Raw genomic sequence first — 16,247 nt, 5'->3', positions numbered from 1 at the left:
AAAAAACTCACAATCACATGGCCTAGAAATATCAAAAAATTAGGAAAAATTTAGGTATGTCATGAATGCATAAAATATATATAAGTATACGTAGAACATACAAAATAGGTATCAATCAGTTGTTTACTTTATCAGTAAGGCTTCCGGTCAACAGGAACCTATTAGTAAATAAGTTTAGGGGGAGTTAAAAGTTACACATGGATTTTCAATTGCACAGGAGGTGGGTGCTCCTAGCCCCCTCATTGCTTAATTTAACTACTCTCATATTCATCCTCCCATTTCCAAATCAAAGGAGGGGACAGTTGGTGAGTAAGACAAATCCATCTTTTCAAACAATAGAGATGTCTGTCTTTGCTTGCCAAATTCTAGCCACCAAAAGACCCGGGGATGCTCTGGAATTATAACTTTTTTATACCTTACTCTAGATAAACATTTTGGGTTGTGTGTTCTTCTAGGAGTCGGCAGGAGGACAGATCATCATCTATCCAGAAGAACTGCTGGAGAGTTGCGGGCGGAGGAGGGATAAAGAGTGAGGATTTGGAACGCTGGGCTCCACCTTGCCTCTGGAGTTTTATTCAGTGTTTCCTTTTGTAAGAATTCATCACCAACCTTAGCATCCGCCCTCTGTGCTCCCTTCAGGACACCCCTCCATTTCTCCATTTGTTTCTATTCCAATTCTCCAACTTCATTCAGGGTCTCCCAACTGCAAGCTTAGACTTTAAAACTAAACAGAACCAATTAGGAAACGCCTTGGAAAATAAACAAAATCCAACCCAATGTCATCAAAAGAACTATACACGTTAATGCTAACAGATAGAAACAATATGAAAAGAATGTAAAGTAGAGTAACACAGTAATAGATTAGTTGATACTAATTCAATGGACCAAATGTGGACTTCTGTACATGGAGTAAAGTATTAGGCAATGGATGACTTGAATCTAGAGATGGCTTCCACTGACAAAGATGTAAGAAAACTTTCAAGGACAACTGTAGTTCTAGAGCTCAGAAGTCCTAGACAACATCTCTGGTTAATATTCAGCCTCAGCCAATTGCAAGTATAACCTCCAAAAGTGCTTGGGATGCTAAGCCTAAACCTGTTTGGATGACATAACTGTTTCTAAGAGAATTATTTGCTTTAAACCTGGAGAATTAAGTGTATCTATGATCAAGTAAATCAAACCTATAGCACTAATAGTTTTTAGTAAAGTTTAGAAATAATCAATGTATTTAAGAGAATTTCACCTATTACAAAGATATTTCATCCTTGTGATTCCAAATTAAGACTGGATACTTGATTTAATCAAAGATTTTATGTTGAAATCCAACAGTATACAAAAATTTTTAAAAGCCTAAGACATATTTTTATTAGCTAAATGTATCCTGTTACGGTTACTTAAGTACTTGGAAGGTTCTTTCAGGTGAGTAAAGGACTTAAAAAGAAAACAAAATGTATCAACCTCATAAGCATAGTTTACAATGTTTAAGGGAGTTTTAGTTTGTGAACAGAATCAAACATTAACACCTCCTTGAAAATAATTCTTAAAATTTGCTAGATTTTTAAGTAGAATAAAATTAAGTGGAATTTCAAAGCTTAAGAAAGAATTATGTTTTAACATATAAATTTAATACATTGAATATTAATTTTTAAAAATAAAATTGCTTTGGATAATCTTTTGGGGATCCAAAAGTCATCCTCAAGAACACAGAAAACTCTCATCACGAGACGGCCACGGTAGCTCCCTAACATGGTATGAGCCTCTTCCCTCACAGGGCAGTCTGTACAGAACCGGAAGACTGATGTTTCCATGATGCTGTTAAGTAATATTGCCCTTTCTTTAGAGGTTTAGAAATCTCTAATTCTTTGATTTTTCCCTTTTCTGATATAAAAAGAGAAAACACTTAAATAGAAGATCTTTCTATTCTATCATTTACTTTATTCATTGCTTTGTGAATCTTTCACCTGTTTTTTTATTTAAACTTAAAAAAAAAACTGTTCACCTATTTCTCCTATCCCCTCACAACACTCCACCTCTTACAACCACCAGTCTGATCTCTGTATCTATGAACTTGTGTTTTTATTTTTTGTTTGTTTGTTTTTGGGTTCCGTATATGAGAAAGATCATATGATATTTGTCTTTCTCTGTCTGACCTATTTCATTCAGCATAATGCCCTGGAATTCCATTTGTGTTGTCACAAATGGCAAACTTTCATTCTTTTTATGACTAAATAATATTCAATCATATATATATATATGCAATTTCTTTATCCATTCATCCATTGATGGTCACTTAAGTTGTTTTCATATCTTAGCTATTGTTAACAATGATGCAATGAAAGTAGGGGTACATATAGCCCTTCAAATTAGTGTTTCTGTTTTCTTCAGATAAATACCAAGAAGTGGAATTGCTGGATTATATGGCAGTTCTATTTCTAATTTTTTGAGGAACTTGCATATTGTTTCCCACAGTGGTTGCACCAATTTGTGCTCTCACCAATGGTGTATGAGGGTTCCCCTTTCTCCATTTCCTTGCCAAACTTGTTATTTCTTGTCCTTTTTATAATAGCCATTTTAACAGCTGTGAGGTGATACCTCATTATGATTTTGACTTGCATTTCCCCGATGATTAATGATGTTGAGCGTTTTTTCATGCACCTGTTGTCTTTTTGGGGGGAAATGTCTATTCAGATCTTCTGTCCATTTTTTAACTGAGCTGTTTGTTTTCTTGCTATTGAGTTGTATGAGTTCTTTTTATATTTTGGATATTAGTCCCCTTATCAGATATATGATTTTTAGTTATTTTCTCCTACTCAATGGGCTGCCTTTTCATTTTGTTGATGGTCTCCTTTGCTGTGCAGAAACCTTTTGGTTTGACGTAGTCCCATTCGTTTATTTTTGCCTTCATTGCTTTTGCTTTTGGTGTCAGATTCAAAAAATCATCACCAAGACCTATGCCAAGGAGCTTACTGCCCGTGTTTCCTTCCACAAGTTTTATGGTTTCAGGTCTTACACTCAAGTCTTTAATTCATTTTGAGTTAATTTTTGTGCATGATTTAAGACAGTGATCCAGTTTCATTCTTTTGCAAGTAGCTGTCCAATTTTCCCAGCACTATTTATTGAAGAAATTGTCCTTTCGCCATTGTATATTCTTGGCTCTTTTGTCATAAATTAATTGACCACACATGTGTGGGTTTATTTCTGGGCTCTCTATTCTGTTCCATTGACCTATGTGTCTGTTTTCATGCCAATATCATACTGTTTTAATTACTACAGTTTAGTTTGAAACCAAGAAATGTGATTTCCAGCTTTGCTCTTCTTTCTCAAGCTTGCTTTGGCTATTTGGGGTCTTTAGTGGTTCCACACAAATGCCAGGATTGTTGTTCTATTTCTGTGAAAAATACTACCAGAATTTTGATAGAGATTACATTGAATCTGTATTTTGCTTTGGGTAGTATGAACAATTTAACAATATTAAGTCTCCCATTCATGAGCACAGAATGTCTTTTCATTTATTTATGTTCTTCCTCAATGTCTTTCATTAATGTCTTGTAGTTTTCAATATACAGGTCTTTCACTTGCCTGGTGAAAATTTATTCCTAGGTATTTTATTCTTTTTGATGCAATTATAACTGGGACTGTTTTTTAAAAATTCTCTTTCTGATAGACTGTTACTAGTGTGAAGAAATGCAACTGATTTTTGTGTATTTATTTTGTATCCTGCAACTTCATTGAATTTATTCACTAGTTCTAACATTTTTTGATGAAGTCTTCAGGGTTTTCTATCTATAATATCATGTCATCTGCAAATGTTGACAATTTTACCTCTTCCTTTCCAATTTGAATGCCTTTTCTTTCTTGTTCTTGCCTAATTGTTCTGGCTAAGACTTCCAACACTATCTTGAATAAAAGTGGTGAGAGTAGACAGCCTTGTCTTGCTCCAGATCCTCAAGGAAAAGCTTTCAGCTTGTCACTGTTGAGTATGCTGCTAGCTGTGGGACTGTCATATATACTCTTTATTATATTGAAGTATGTTCCCTTTATACCCAGTTTGTTGAAAGTTTTCATCATAAAATGGATGTTAAATTTTGTCAAATGCTTTTTCTGCATCTTTTGAGAACATATAATTTTTATCCTTCATTTTGTTAACATGGTGTGTCACACCAGCTGATTTGCAGATGTTGAACCATTTTACATCTGTGAAATAAATCCCATTTGATCATGTTGTACAGTCCTTTTGATGTATTGCTAAATTCAGTGTGCTAAGACTTTGCTGAGGATTTTTGCATCTAAGTTCATCAGAGATATTGGCTATTATTTTCTTTTTTTGTGGCTTCCTTGTCCAGTTTTTGGTATCAGGGTAAATTTGGCCTCCTAAAATGTGTGTGGAAGAGTTCCCCCTCTTCTATCTTTTGGAAGAGTTTTAGAATAATTAGTATCAGTTCTTACTTGGATGTTTGATAGACTTCACCAGTGAAGCAGTTTGGCCCTGGAATTTTATTTGTTGGGAGGTTTTTGATTACTGATTTAATCTCCTTGCTAGTAATCACTCTGTTCAGATTTTCTATTTCTTCATGATTCAGTCTCAGGAAATTGTACGTTTCTAGGAATTTATCCATTTCTTCCCAGTTGTTCAATTTGCTGGTGTATATTGTTTAAATTTTATTTGCTTTGAAACAGGAAGTCACCTTAATTAAGTTATTAATTTATCAACTTTTATCTCTATTTTCTACTGTACTCTATTCAATATTATATTCAATTAGCATTTAATAAATTCTTTGCTAACCCCCAGCAATTTGAAACCTATTTCATCAAGCCTGTTTCTAAAATAAGGCAAATTCTTTTTCTTATAAATATTTAAAAACACAATTTGAACAGAATGTAGTTTCATGATTATGTCCATGAAGAACTCCAGGATTTTAATACTGCAACCTGGAGAATGATTTCTGATATTTATGGGAAAGCCAGAGAATGCTGGCTGCCTACCCTCAAATGCATTCTTTCCTTCCTCATTGGCATCAGACTCTCAAATTTTCTCTAGATTCCTTACCAGTTGAACAAAATAACTAAATTTACCAGCTTCCCTTTCAGCTAGGTATGGCCATGTGACTAAGTTCTAGCCAATAAGGTATAAGCATAACTTTTATGGAGACTTCAGCATAAAGAGCTCTGTCTCAGCATGGTGGGGTCTCTTTATCCTTAGTCCCTTTCCCATCTCCCAGTGTGGATGTTATGGCTGGCACACCAGAAGCCAGCTAGGACCATGAGGTGACCTTGAAGACGGAAGCCATATGTCAGCACAGCAGAGCCGAAAGGGAAGACCCTAGATCCTTGATGCCAGTATGGAGCCCATCTTCAGACTTCTTTTATATGACAGAGAATAAACTTTCACTTTGCATGAGTCACTGTTATTTGGGGTTTTTATTATATGCAGTCAAACTTTATTCTAAAGGACATAAGTACACATACTTGTTTTAAGATTTTAATAAATATTACTAATGAGCATTCTTGCCACAAGTCTCTTGAAACCAATAAATAGAATCCTGCATTAAAATTACATATTCAACATCCCTGCTATTTGTCGTACGAATGATAGATTAAGTATACATATGTTATTTGACTATACAAAGAAAGGCAATATTGAGGAAAATGCTTCTAATAACTAAAATCATCTAGTTTTATGTCACTCAGAGTAGAAAAACATCTTGGGTGCACTAAACAATAATAGCTAAAATTTGTACAGTACATCATAATAAATTATGTTATGTTCTTCTCACAACATTCTGATAGTGTACATAGTATAATTATTCTCCATTTTACAGATAAGAAGATTGAGGCACAGAGAAGTCAGGTGACTTGGCCAAAGTTGTACCAGTGGGTAAGTGGTAGAACTTGTATATTAATCCGTTTGCCTGCATGTTAACTGGGTTTTTTAATGATATTCTCAAGATCCAATCACTACAATAATCAGAACTGAGATGCAAATCGAGTCTTCTGATTCATTTTTTTCGTTATATTAGGATTGACACCAATGAGCTTTTTACGTTAATCATAACTTCTTTTTTCAGACTACTAAAAGCTATAGTAGCATTAAACGATAGGTAAAGCACTTCCACTAATTGAGTTGTGCTCAAATATAACACACACTTAGGACTCTCAAAGAAAGTAACAGAGGTAACCTCCCCTCCTTGAATGTCAGAATTTCTGGTTCAATAAGAAATCAACCCAACATCTAAAAAGATCAAACACAGCTGTATCCATAGCTATACTTATATCTGTAACTACATAGAAAAGATTATATTTTTAGATAAACAGACTATTGTCCTTTACTCATAGCACCCTAAGTATTACTAAAATGCCTCATATTATATTCAAGCTTGAGTTTTTAAAACATCGTTTCCTCTGTTAATTGAGCAGATCTTTGTCATCTTCAGCCTGACCTCTTTACTTCTAATCCTTGCTCCGTATTCTATTACCAACACAAAAAACCTTATTAAAACACAGTTTTATCCTGTGTCCTAGAGCCACAACTGTAACTCCCTTTCACCTTGTGCATTCATTCCATCACCTTTGCAATCTGCATGGTCCTCCATAATTTGGTTCCCATGTACTTACTCAAGTTTATTTTCCAGTATTTCCCAACCTATAGGTCTCCTTTTTCCTCCTGCACTGTCATTTTAGATCAAAAGTAAGTCAGGAGACGCCAACAGGGGCTAGATGCAGGCATGGAACTGAATTAAGGGGCACTGGAAACTTTGAGGCGCTATGCAGACAACAGATTACAGCTGTTTCAGTTAGAGGGGATATGGCTGCTGGAAGCCAGGGAAGCAAGCTGGAGTCAGAACAGCCTGGATTCAGGAACAGGAGGAAAGAGGTTCCAACTTAACAGGCAAAGATCATTTTTAAGAGTTCAGATCGAATGAAAAACAGACAACAGAACACAGGCAGGGCAGAGGAGCTGACATGTCAGGCTGGAATAGGCAAGCAGATCTATTCAAAAGGTCAAGCCTCTGCTCTCATACTTGGCACTAGCTCACTTTGCTCTTAGCCTCCAATACGTCCACTTCTACAAGTCTTCAATCTATAGTTGGTTCACCTTATTTACAGCTTTTCTTTATAGTGTTTTTCCCCCTGGCCTCTTTCTTTGGGGTGAATACTAAAATGTAGTCTTGGGTTAAGTATTGACTCTCTTTCTCCATTTGGTAGATTTCCTCAGAGTTCAAAGAGATAAATGATTCCTCTTTCTGGCAGATGTTGTTTCTGAGATTTTGGGGGGGGGGGGTCAGAGGGGAAAAAAACAACAACATTGTGATTTTCCAGTAAATCTGCTAAACGCTGCAGTGAATTATGAACCTAAGAAGAGAATATATCACCCAAGAGGGCCAAGTACAATTGGCAAATATTTCATATTTGAAAGCCATGGCTTTTTTCAATTAATCAGGACACCATCTTGTTTAAGCCTGGCGTTCTTTCCAAATTAAGAGTTATGGAATTACAAAATTGTATTTGATAACCACATTTATTTATCTCATTTGCTGCTATACTCAATTTTTGATAAAAATTCCTCTTTCTGTACTTTTACCTCATTATTATCACCTCTCCTCCCTTGAAATAACACCTCATACGACACAGCAAAAAAGAAAAAAAAAAAGCAAGATTTTTCTCAGGAGGTTTTTTTTTTCATTTCTAATATTGGCTTTCTGGTTAACAACAAAGAAATAAATTATAAATAATTTCCAGTCTTCACTGGCAATTCTTTCCATATAAGAAATATGGACACCATTTTCAAGATAAAAGCTGTAACATCCAATAGAAACAAATTGTTACTGTGCATTTTCAGATATATTACAAAAGTACATATAAATATTTCTGAAGCATTCCAGATACATGTATGAAAGCCCAGAAATATTTTGAGGTACAATCAATACATACAGGTGTGGACTACCTTTCCATTAGAGTGTGATATGCACTTGTGATTTTATATTTATTTACTTACATAACTATTTGATGAGTGTCATAATTTTTTATGGGTCAGAATCTATTGGTTTAGCTGACCATTCAATCTCAGATACCCAGCACAGTCTCTAGAATACGGTGGGCACTCAATAAATTGCACTGAATGTATGAAGAAGAAGTATCTCAAGTTGTACAGAACCATACCAAGGGGCAAGATGAACTTCTGGAAAAGATGGATATGTTTATTATTTTGAATGTAATGATGGCTTTGTAGGCATATATACATATATATACACCAAACTTGTCAAATTCTATAGTTTAAACATGTTAAGTTTATTGTTTGTCAATTATATCTCAATAAAGCTGCTTTTTAAAATGCCAAAATTAATGAAAATGTTACACTAAATATATTATCCATTAATTTTCACTTCCTGGCTCTGGTAGGAAGGAAATTTTAAAGTAAAAATCATGCCATTTAATCAGTCTCTTATCAATCTGAAATTATAAGTTTGAAGTCAAATCTTAACACTAGGACTGTTTTGCCTTGAATGCTCATTTACTTTTTGAGTAAAAATTTCAGTAAATGTTTTTCCTAAAAAATTGTGTGTGAATTGAACACTATTTTAAATGTACTGGAGGATATTTTTAAATGTTTTCTATTAAGAATTTTTTTATATAATAAAAAATTCACACTTTAAACCTTGTTTCATTTAAACAGGAACAAAGTATTTTCAATTACAGTGAAGAAAAAAACCATTGTACTTTTTTTGTTGGAAAATCCCAGGACATGAAGAAGATAACAACGTTTAAAGACATTATAACTCAGAATTAAAAACCTTGCTAAGGTGTTTGAAAAGGGAATGATAATAGAGTCATAAGAAATGAATTACAGACATGAGAGGAAAGTATTGATTTTATCATTATGAGTAAGAATAAGTGACTGGATTACTCAGTGACAATGAATTTAGAGCTTTTGGTTGAAGTCAGTTTGTTTTTAAAGTTTGATCACTTGATTTTAATAAAAGCGAATATGGTACTCAGAAGATTTTTCTGATATCAATTAATTCATAGCAAATATGTTCTAAATTATTTCATGACAAAGTAATATTGTATTTATGCTTAGGAAGGGTATAACTTATTATCTATCCCAATAAAATGCTACCTATTCTTTGACTTATTTCCAGTCTCCAATCTTAGGGAACCAGATCATTCACAGTACACACATTTTTTCAGTTCATTCATTCATTCAACAAATATTTATTGATCCTGTGCTATGTGACAGACACTGTTCTTAAAGTCAGATAAACTGCAATAAGTAAGACAAATACAGCAAGACCTATTTATCATGAACAGGTAAACAAACAGGAAAACTTCAGAGATAAATGCTATGAGGAAAAGAGAATAAGGGAACGTGGTGGTGGCTGGCACTAGGGGGAGTGGGGCAATATTAGCCAGGCTGGGCTGAAACAATGGGAGGCCATGGACCAAACAGGGGGCAGAAGGAGAGGAGTCTGAGAAGCAGGCAAGGAAGGATCAGAAAGGGTTTGGGTTTCACTCCAAGTGCTATGGGAAGCCACTGAAGTCTTAGGAAATGGTATAAACTCATTTGTGTCTTAAAATAATTAAAATAAAAATCACTTGTGCTTTAAAATAATAATAGACATTAACTCATTTGGTTTTTAAAATAATAATAAAACTCATTGGTGTTCTAAAATAATAATCATAATAATAACAATGAATGGGTGACAAAAGTAAAAGCAGGGAGGTCAGTTAGGAGTCCATTTCAGGTGAATGCTGACGGTGGCCTGTACAAGGTGGTAGAGGGAGAGGTGAAACGTGAATAGAATTAAGTGTGCATGTTTTTAAACTGAGCCTAAAGAACTTGCTCATGCATTGGAAGGGTGTGGGCGGTGACAGCAAAAGAAAATCAGGATGCGAAGACTTGGGGAAAATGCCTTACAAGTCCAGTAACATAATAATCTCTTAACCATACACCATCCATTGAATCAACGTAACACAAACTATGCACCAAAGGCAATAAGCACCTTCTCTTAAAACAACCAGGTAGTTTTGCAAATTGATAGAATTTTATGTTATATCTAAACCTCAGTTTTAAACTAAAAGATGTAATTATCAAAGTTTAAGATTGTTTTACTCAATTATTTTGTGTTTCTGCAAAAGAATTTAGAGTACAGTAGCCAGTGTTGTCCAGCACCTGTGTTCCATGGCAGCACAGTTCTCAACTTCGCAATCTTCAGTTGCAATCAGAAGCAGGATCCCCAGGAACCCCTTCAACTACCTTCAGGCCGTAAGTTCCCAAAGCACTTCTAAGTGTATTATAAATTAGAAAAGTAGTCAGCATGCCTCTCTCACCTAGTTAACTATGAGTTCCTCCTAAGGAGGACCAATTCTTAATTCTTGGTGTCCCCAACAACAACAAACTCAGGCAACACCAGGTACTTAGTAAGTGAAAACCCATCAAGATAGGAATATGCTCTGACATCTCTTTTAGACTTTCTGGACTTGATCATTTTTGTGGCTCACACCTCTGGAGACAATTTTTTAAGCAGCTTTATTAAAGTATAATTCACAAACCATACAATTCACCTGTTTAAAGTGTACAGATTCCCAATGAGTTCCCTGTACACAACAAATTAGTCTCTTTTGTTTCCCCCAAACATAGAGGCTCTTCTGTCATCTCATTTACCTTAATCATTCATTAGAAAATCATTATTGAGTACTTACTATATACCAAGCATTCCTACCTGGAATGATGTCTCCTTTTCATTGCTACAGACTTAACCCCTACTTCAAAACCTAGCTCAACTAGGTTGATCACCCAAGCTCTTGGAATCTCCCCCTCCCTTAATGTTTGTGGTCGTTGCTCTTTGTCTTTTTGGCATTATGTGTCAGTCATCTTGTTACACTGCTGGTTACTTTCACAAATGCATTAAGTATCTCTGTAACCTAGCACCCTGGCTCACACCTCACATGTTATGCATTCATGGATACTTTGTGGAGGATGATAAAATCTGGTCCTTTGAAAAGCTGTCCCTCAATAACCCTCGCTTTCTAAGTCCATCAGGAGTGTAGTCACAGGACCTGAAAGTTTTTAAGCAATCTTGCTGACATCTGAATTGTATTACAGATTCTGTGACAAGGTCATGTTGCTGGAACCAAGAGTTCCTTGCCAGGGGCTGGCACACTGTGCCTCTCACAACAATGGAAGACGAGGAGATCTGAGAGGACTTTGAAATCAAGTCCATGCAGATTAGTACAATACTCTCAACTTCAACCAGGGTTCTGAGCCAATAAAAACATACGTGATTTCCAGCAATCAGGAAATGAATGGTTTTTCAGAAATGAGTTAGGCAGGATACTCTTGCCATTGTGGATAAAGCAATTAACACAACTTGGGAAAGGGCACACTACATCATGCAATGTTCTCTGTGTCCGAGACTGTTGCCATTTCTTGTATGAGTATGTTGTCAATTTTGCTGATGGGTTGTTAATGGGATACACACACACACAGAGACATATTAAATAGATTGTTCTTGGGTGTGAGTGGGGAGTGGGTAATAGCTCAGTGGTAGAGCACATGCTTAGCATGCACGAGGTCCTGGGTTCAATCCCCAGTATCGGTATTATCTCTGGAACTCCATTCAGTTAATTATTATTTGCAAATAAGCAGAATTGAACTTCATTGGAGGGCCCATAGGAATTACAAAGGTGATTGCCATAAATGAAATATTCATGCTGCTGCGCACTGACTTTGAAAAAAAACTGGTTCTGGCTTTATACACAATTATGCCTAAATTGTTAACAGTAAAAGAACTGCATTTTCTATGGTTTCTGTTCACTAAATTTTAAAGCTGATTTTTTTTTTTAATTTCCTTGTGGCACTTACCCTTTTAATTTTTTTCAGACACATGTTCATCGAGCCAGAGGGAGTCTGTTTTGTACAAGGAGATCCTGGACCTGGAAGGAATAAAAAGTGCCAGTGATGACTGTCCTAAAAAGGCTGTGTGTTCATTTCCTACTTTTAGAAGACCGTACTTATAAATCAAGACCATCACTGAAACAAACACATTTACCTGAGACCTGCTCTATCCTGCAATGTTTCATGAACACTGGAAATACATTTTCTTTGTTCTAACCCCAGCCTCTGAATCAGAGCCAAGTAGAGGGGGTTCTTCATAAATATGCATCGACTGCCTGACTCAGTATTAATGTAGGGCAGGGTGCTGATTAGCAAATGCTACCTGCAGGAGGCAGAGGAAATACCACAAATAGAGATAAGATGCTATTAGCAGGCTTTATTTTATTTTTACTTGAGGCTTGGGAATAATCACTTCACTCTCTGTTCAAGCCTCTCCAGATCTCTCCCCTAAGAACCTGAAAGCTGTTTACATAAAAGGCCTCCATGTAAGGCTCTTCCATCTAGTACTGGAGGAAGAGCATAAGATAAGGGAAGAAGCAAATTGCTTCTAATTTAATTTATTCCTTTCTTGCCATCTGAGCCACCCATCAGAAAATACATGAAAACTTACATAACTTAAAGATGAAATACGCGATAAATAAAAAACACGGAACTTGCTTTGATAACTTGTTAGCATAGATCTCTGTATACAAAATAAAAGGCAACAAGGTTGTGATTATCTCTAGGATGTGAAGCAAAGGAAAATTTACTGTACTTATGGATTTTACACTAGGACTCCTCTCCCTTTCTCAGGTAAAACTACTGCCCCCAACTTCCTGCAGGTTTGACTAAAACCTAAAACCCAAAACAACAAAGTCCTTTTTGAAGCACCTGACCCAACAGTTGATTTTATTTCAAGTCCACAGCTTGGGCAGGCTGCACAGCACGCACGGGCGGGAGGCGCCGGCCCTGACGCACGCGAGCACCGCGGGCAGGAGGAGCCCTGGCGCCTGGGGAGCCCCGACCTCAGAGCCTGTTGCTCGTGGGCCACGCGAAGAAGCAAGTGTGGCTCAGGCCCCGAGGGCTGCCAGGGGCGAACACGCGGTCCCCTGTCCTTGCTCAAGCAAGGCCTTAAACCTCCTCACCCCAAGCCCTTTGGCCTCTCCCGCCCACTCAGACCCAACCCCACTTTTCCGACCACGGGCGACTCCATTGTTATTAAAACCAGAGGGTGGCGGGAGGGGATGTCCGAGGAAGCAGGAGCTGGAACACCCCTTCCTCTCCGGCTAAGAGGGGAGAATCGCAAAGGTGTTGACGAAGGACAGGTCGAGCCGAAGCCGCTGGGCGGAGCCCAGAGGCCGGTAGCTGATCTCCCCCCCCCCCACCGCCGCAGGGGTGGTACGGTCCTTAGCGGGGCGGGGCGGGGCGGGGCGGGGCGGGGCGGGGCGGGGCGGAGGGGGGCTCTCCCAGGTATCTCCCCGCCCCTCTCCCGCCTTCCCGGCCGCGCTTCCGCGGGAGCGAGTGAGCGCGCGCTCCGACGACCCCTCCCCCGGCGCCGGCGTCCGAGCTCCGCCCCTCCCCGGGCCGCCCCCTCCGCGTCTGCAGGCTGAGCTCGCCCAGTTCTGCGGTCGCCGCCACCTTCGCTGCCTCTTCCTTCTCCTGCCGGTGCGGTAGGGCCGCGCCGGCAGCGGCGCAGCTCTAGGCGGACGGCTGGGCCCGCGCGGCTGCTGAGCGCTCGGCGCGGCGCCGTGACAGGTGCAGAGTCTGGTCGGAAGACCCACCTGCGGCGGCTGCCGGGATGCCCACCATGCGGAGGACCGTGTCGGAGATCCGCTCCCGCGCGGAGGGTGAGTGGCCGCCGCAGCACCGGGCTGGGTGGGGAGCGCGCGCGGGGACGGCTTGGAGCCAGCCTGGGGTCTGGCGGTGTGTGTTTGTGTGTGTGTGTGTGTGTGTGTGTGTGTGTGTGTGTCGGGGAAGAGATCCCCCGTCCCACCTCTCCCCCAAGAAAGTCTAGCTGTCGCGACTGATCCCTAGTGAAACCTTCTCCCAGCGCCGCTTTCGGTGCCCTGGCAGACCCCTTCCCAGCTGCAGAGCTCCGGAATTGGTGTCCTCGGCGGGATCCCCAAGGCTCGCTTTACACTGCAGCGTGACTCTTCGGTCTGTCACCGAGCGCTCTCGCCCTGCCCACCTCCCTCCCCACTAGCGCACGAACCTCCCTGTCTCCACTCTGCCTCTTCATTCTAGGGAGCACATCCCCAACCCGCCGCCCACCCTAGTGCAGCCCCCACAGCATGGGTCCCTGAGAAGCGGATTTGCTCTTCCCAGGCTGCAGGATTCTTTGATCCACAGCCCCTCGCCCCTCCTAGCTAGAGGAGCCGTCGCTGGGGTTGGTCGCTCGGCGTGTGCTGTGCGTTAGTCTCTGCAGTTCTGCCTCCTGCAGCCGAGTCTCACCCAGCTGCCGTCTCAAGTGTCAGAGGTTTTGTTTTTCGTTTTTCCCTTCGCCTGATACCTGCGCTTTGGCCAGGTGAGCTGACTTTTTAGCAAGGTGGAAGCTGTTTTCTTTGCTCCACCGGGGACCAGCTGTTGAATGGCTACACTTGTCAGCAATGAGCAACAGATGCCCGAGGGTAAAGGGAAGTAAGCTTTTGGAGGGTCCAGATGTTCCTCATCCTCTCCGAGGAGCCCTCGGCATCCTGCACAGCATGTGACAGTCACCTGGTAAATATTTTTTTCATTTTGCTCACGACAAAGCCAAGATTATACATATCTCGAGTTTTGTTTTGTTTTCTCTCCCATAAACCCATGCTTGAATCCTGCAAAGGGTGGCGTAACGTATTTTATGAACTAATCTGTCTTGCCATCATCACTGATGTCCATCCTTCACCCCTACACACCTCCCCAACTTCACCCTTTAATATTTGACAAGTGTCAAAGTGGTTTTAGAAAAAATAATAATAAATGGAAGTTAGAAGAATCGAATTGCAGGGGTTCGAGGCAGACCATGTTATTATTTTCCTTCCTCAGAGTCCCCATGTTAAAAAGGGAGTTCTAGGCTCTAATAGCTATGATTTTCTGATTATGGCACTTAGGAAATACTCAATAACTGTTGTGGGGAAAAGGCCACAACGAGTCAAAACTAACCTGTGTCCTACTTAGGAATTTAGTATGTACTTACTGTTATCTGTAATATAATGAAAAAATACACAGGGCATTACTGTTTGGGATGCACATTTGAATAAATGATACTGTTATTTTAAAATGTACACAGTAAAAATGTATTCTTTTTTATGCTTCTGAAATGAATGAATTTTCTTTTTTCTTATTTTTTCTTCCAGTTTTATTGAAATATAATTGACATACAACATTGTGTAAGTTTAAGGTGTACAGCATGATAATTTGACTTATATATATCATGAAATGATTACCATATTAAATTTAGTGAACATCCATCAACTCATATAGATACAAAATTAAAGATATAGAAAAAAATTTTTTTCTTGAGATTTGCTCTCAACAAATTTCATGTATAACATACAACTTTTGTATGTAAACATAATTATATGTATCGTGTTATACATTACGTCCCTAGTACTTATTTATCTTATAACTGGAACTTTTTGCCTTTTGACTCCCTTCATTCAGTTTCCCCTCCCCTTACACTCCACCTGTGGTAACCACAAACCTGATCTTTTTCTATGAGTTTGTTTGTTTGTTTTTGAAGTATAATTGACATACAACACTGTTAGTTCCAGTTACACAACATAGCAATTCAGTATTTCAATACATTGCAAAATGATCACCATGTCTAGTTATCATCTTTCACCATACAAAGGTCTTACATAATTATTGACTATATTCCCCACACTGTACGTTTCATACCTGTGACTCATATATTTTGAAACTGGAGGTTTGTACCTCTTAATCTTCCTCACCTATTCCTTGCATCCCCTCACCCCTATCCCCACTGGCAACCACTATCTGTTCTCTGTATTTATGTCTGTTTCTCTTTTGTTATGTTTGTTCATTACTTTTGTTTTTTAGATTCCACGTATAAGTGAAATCATTCAGTATTTGTCTTTCTCTAACTTATTTCACTTAGCATAATACCCTCTAGGTCCATCCATGTTGTCACAAATGGCAAGATTTCATTCCTTTTTTGGTTGAGTAATATTCCATTTTACGCACACATGCACACACATGCATCTTTATTTATTCATCTCTTGATGGGCACTTAGGTTGTTTCCATATCTGGGTTATTATAAATGATGCTGCAGTGAAAATAGTGATACATGTATCTTCTCTAATTCGTGTTTTTGTTTTCTTTGGATAAATATGCAGAAAGAAATTGTTGGATCATATGGTAGTTCTATTTTTA

At 38.7% G+C, this 16,247-nt stretch overlaps 1 protein-coding gene and 1 non-coding gene across 6 annotated transcripts in view; one reads left to right on the top strand and one right to left on the bottom strand.

The window, feature by feature from the left end:
- LOC102515980 overlaps positions 1–13,050 on the bottom strand; it is a 292,327-nt gene extending 279,277 nt beyond the window's left edge. For both annotated transcript variants that reach the window (XR_004325929.1, XR_004325928.1), the window contains exons 1-2: positions 12,764–13,050; positions 11,861–11,931 (exon numbers count right to left, since the gene is read on the bottom strand). This is a non-coding gene — a transcript (uncharacterized LOC102515980). The remainder of the gene's footprint in view (positions 1–11,860; positions 11,932–12,763) is intronic.
- A 426-nt stretch (positions 13,051–13,476) lies between these two features.
- The window catches only part of ATP8A1 (ATPase phospholipid transporting 8A1), a 218,494-nt gene continuing 215,723 nt past the window's right edge, over positions 13,477–16,247 (top strand). For 3 of the 4 annotated variants that reach the window (XM_032496806.1, XM_032496817.1, XM_032496809.1), the window contains exon 1: positions 13,477–13,719. In XM_032496806.1, the coding sequence (XP_032352697.1) occupies positions 13,671–13,719 (49 nt within the window). In that variant the 5' untranslated portion in view covers positions 13,477–13,670. The remainder of the gene's footprint in view (positions 13,720–16,247) is intronic. The other variant, XM_032496814.1, reaches the window with a different exon arrangement.

This window comes from Camelus ferus, chromosome 2 (genome assembly GCF_009834535.1).
Source record: "Camelus ferus isolate YT-003-E chromosome 2, BCGSAC_Cfer_1.0, whole genome shotgun sequence".
Taxonomy (NCBI): Eukaryota; Metazoa; Chordata; class Mammalia; order Artiodactyla; family Camelidae; genus Camelus; species Camelus ferus.
The sequence above is the reverse complement of the archived record's forward strand: the minus strand, read 5'-3'. Positions and strand labels throughout refer to the sequence as shown.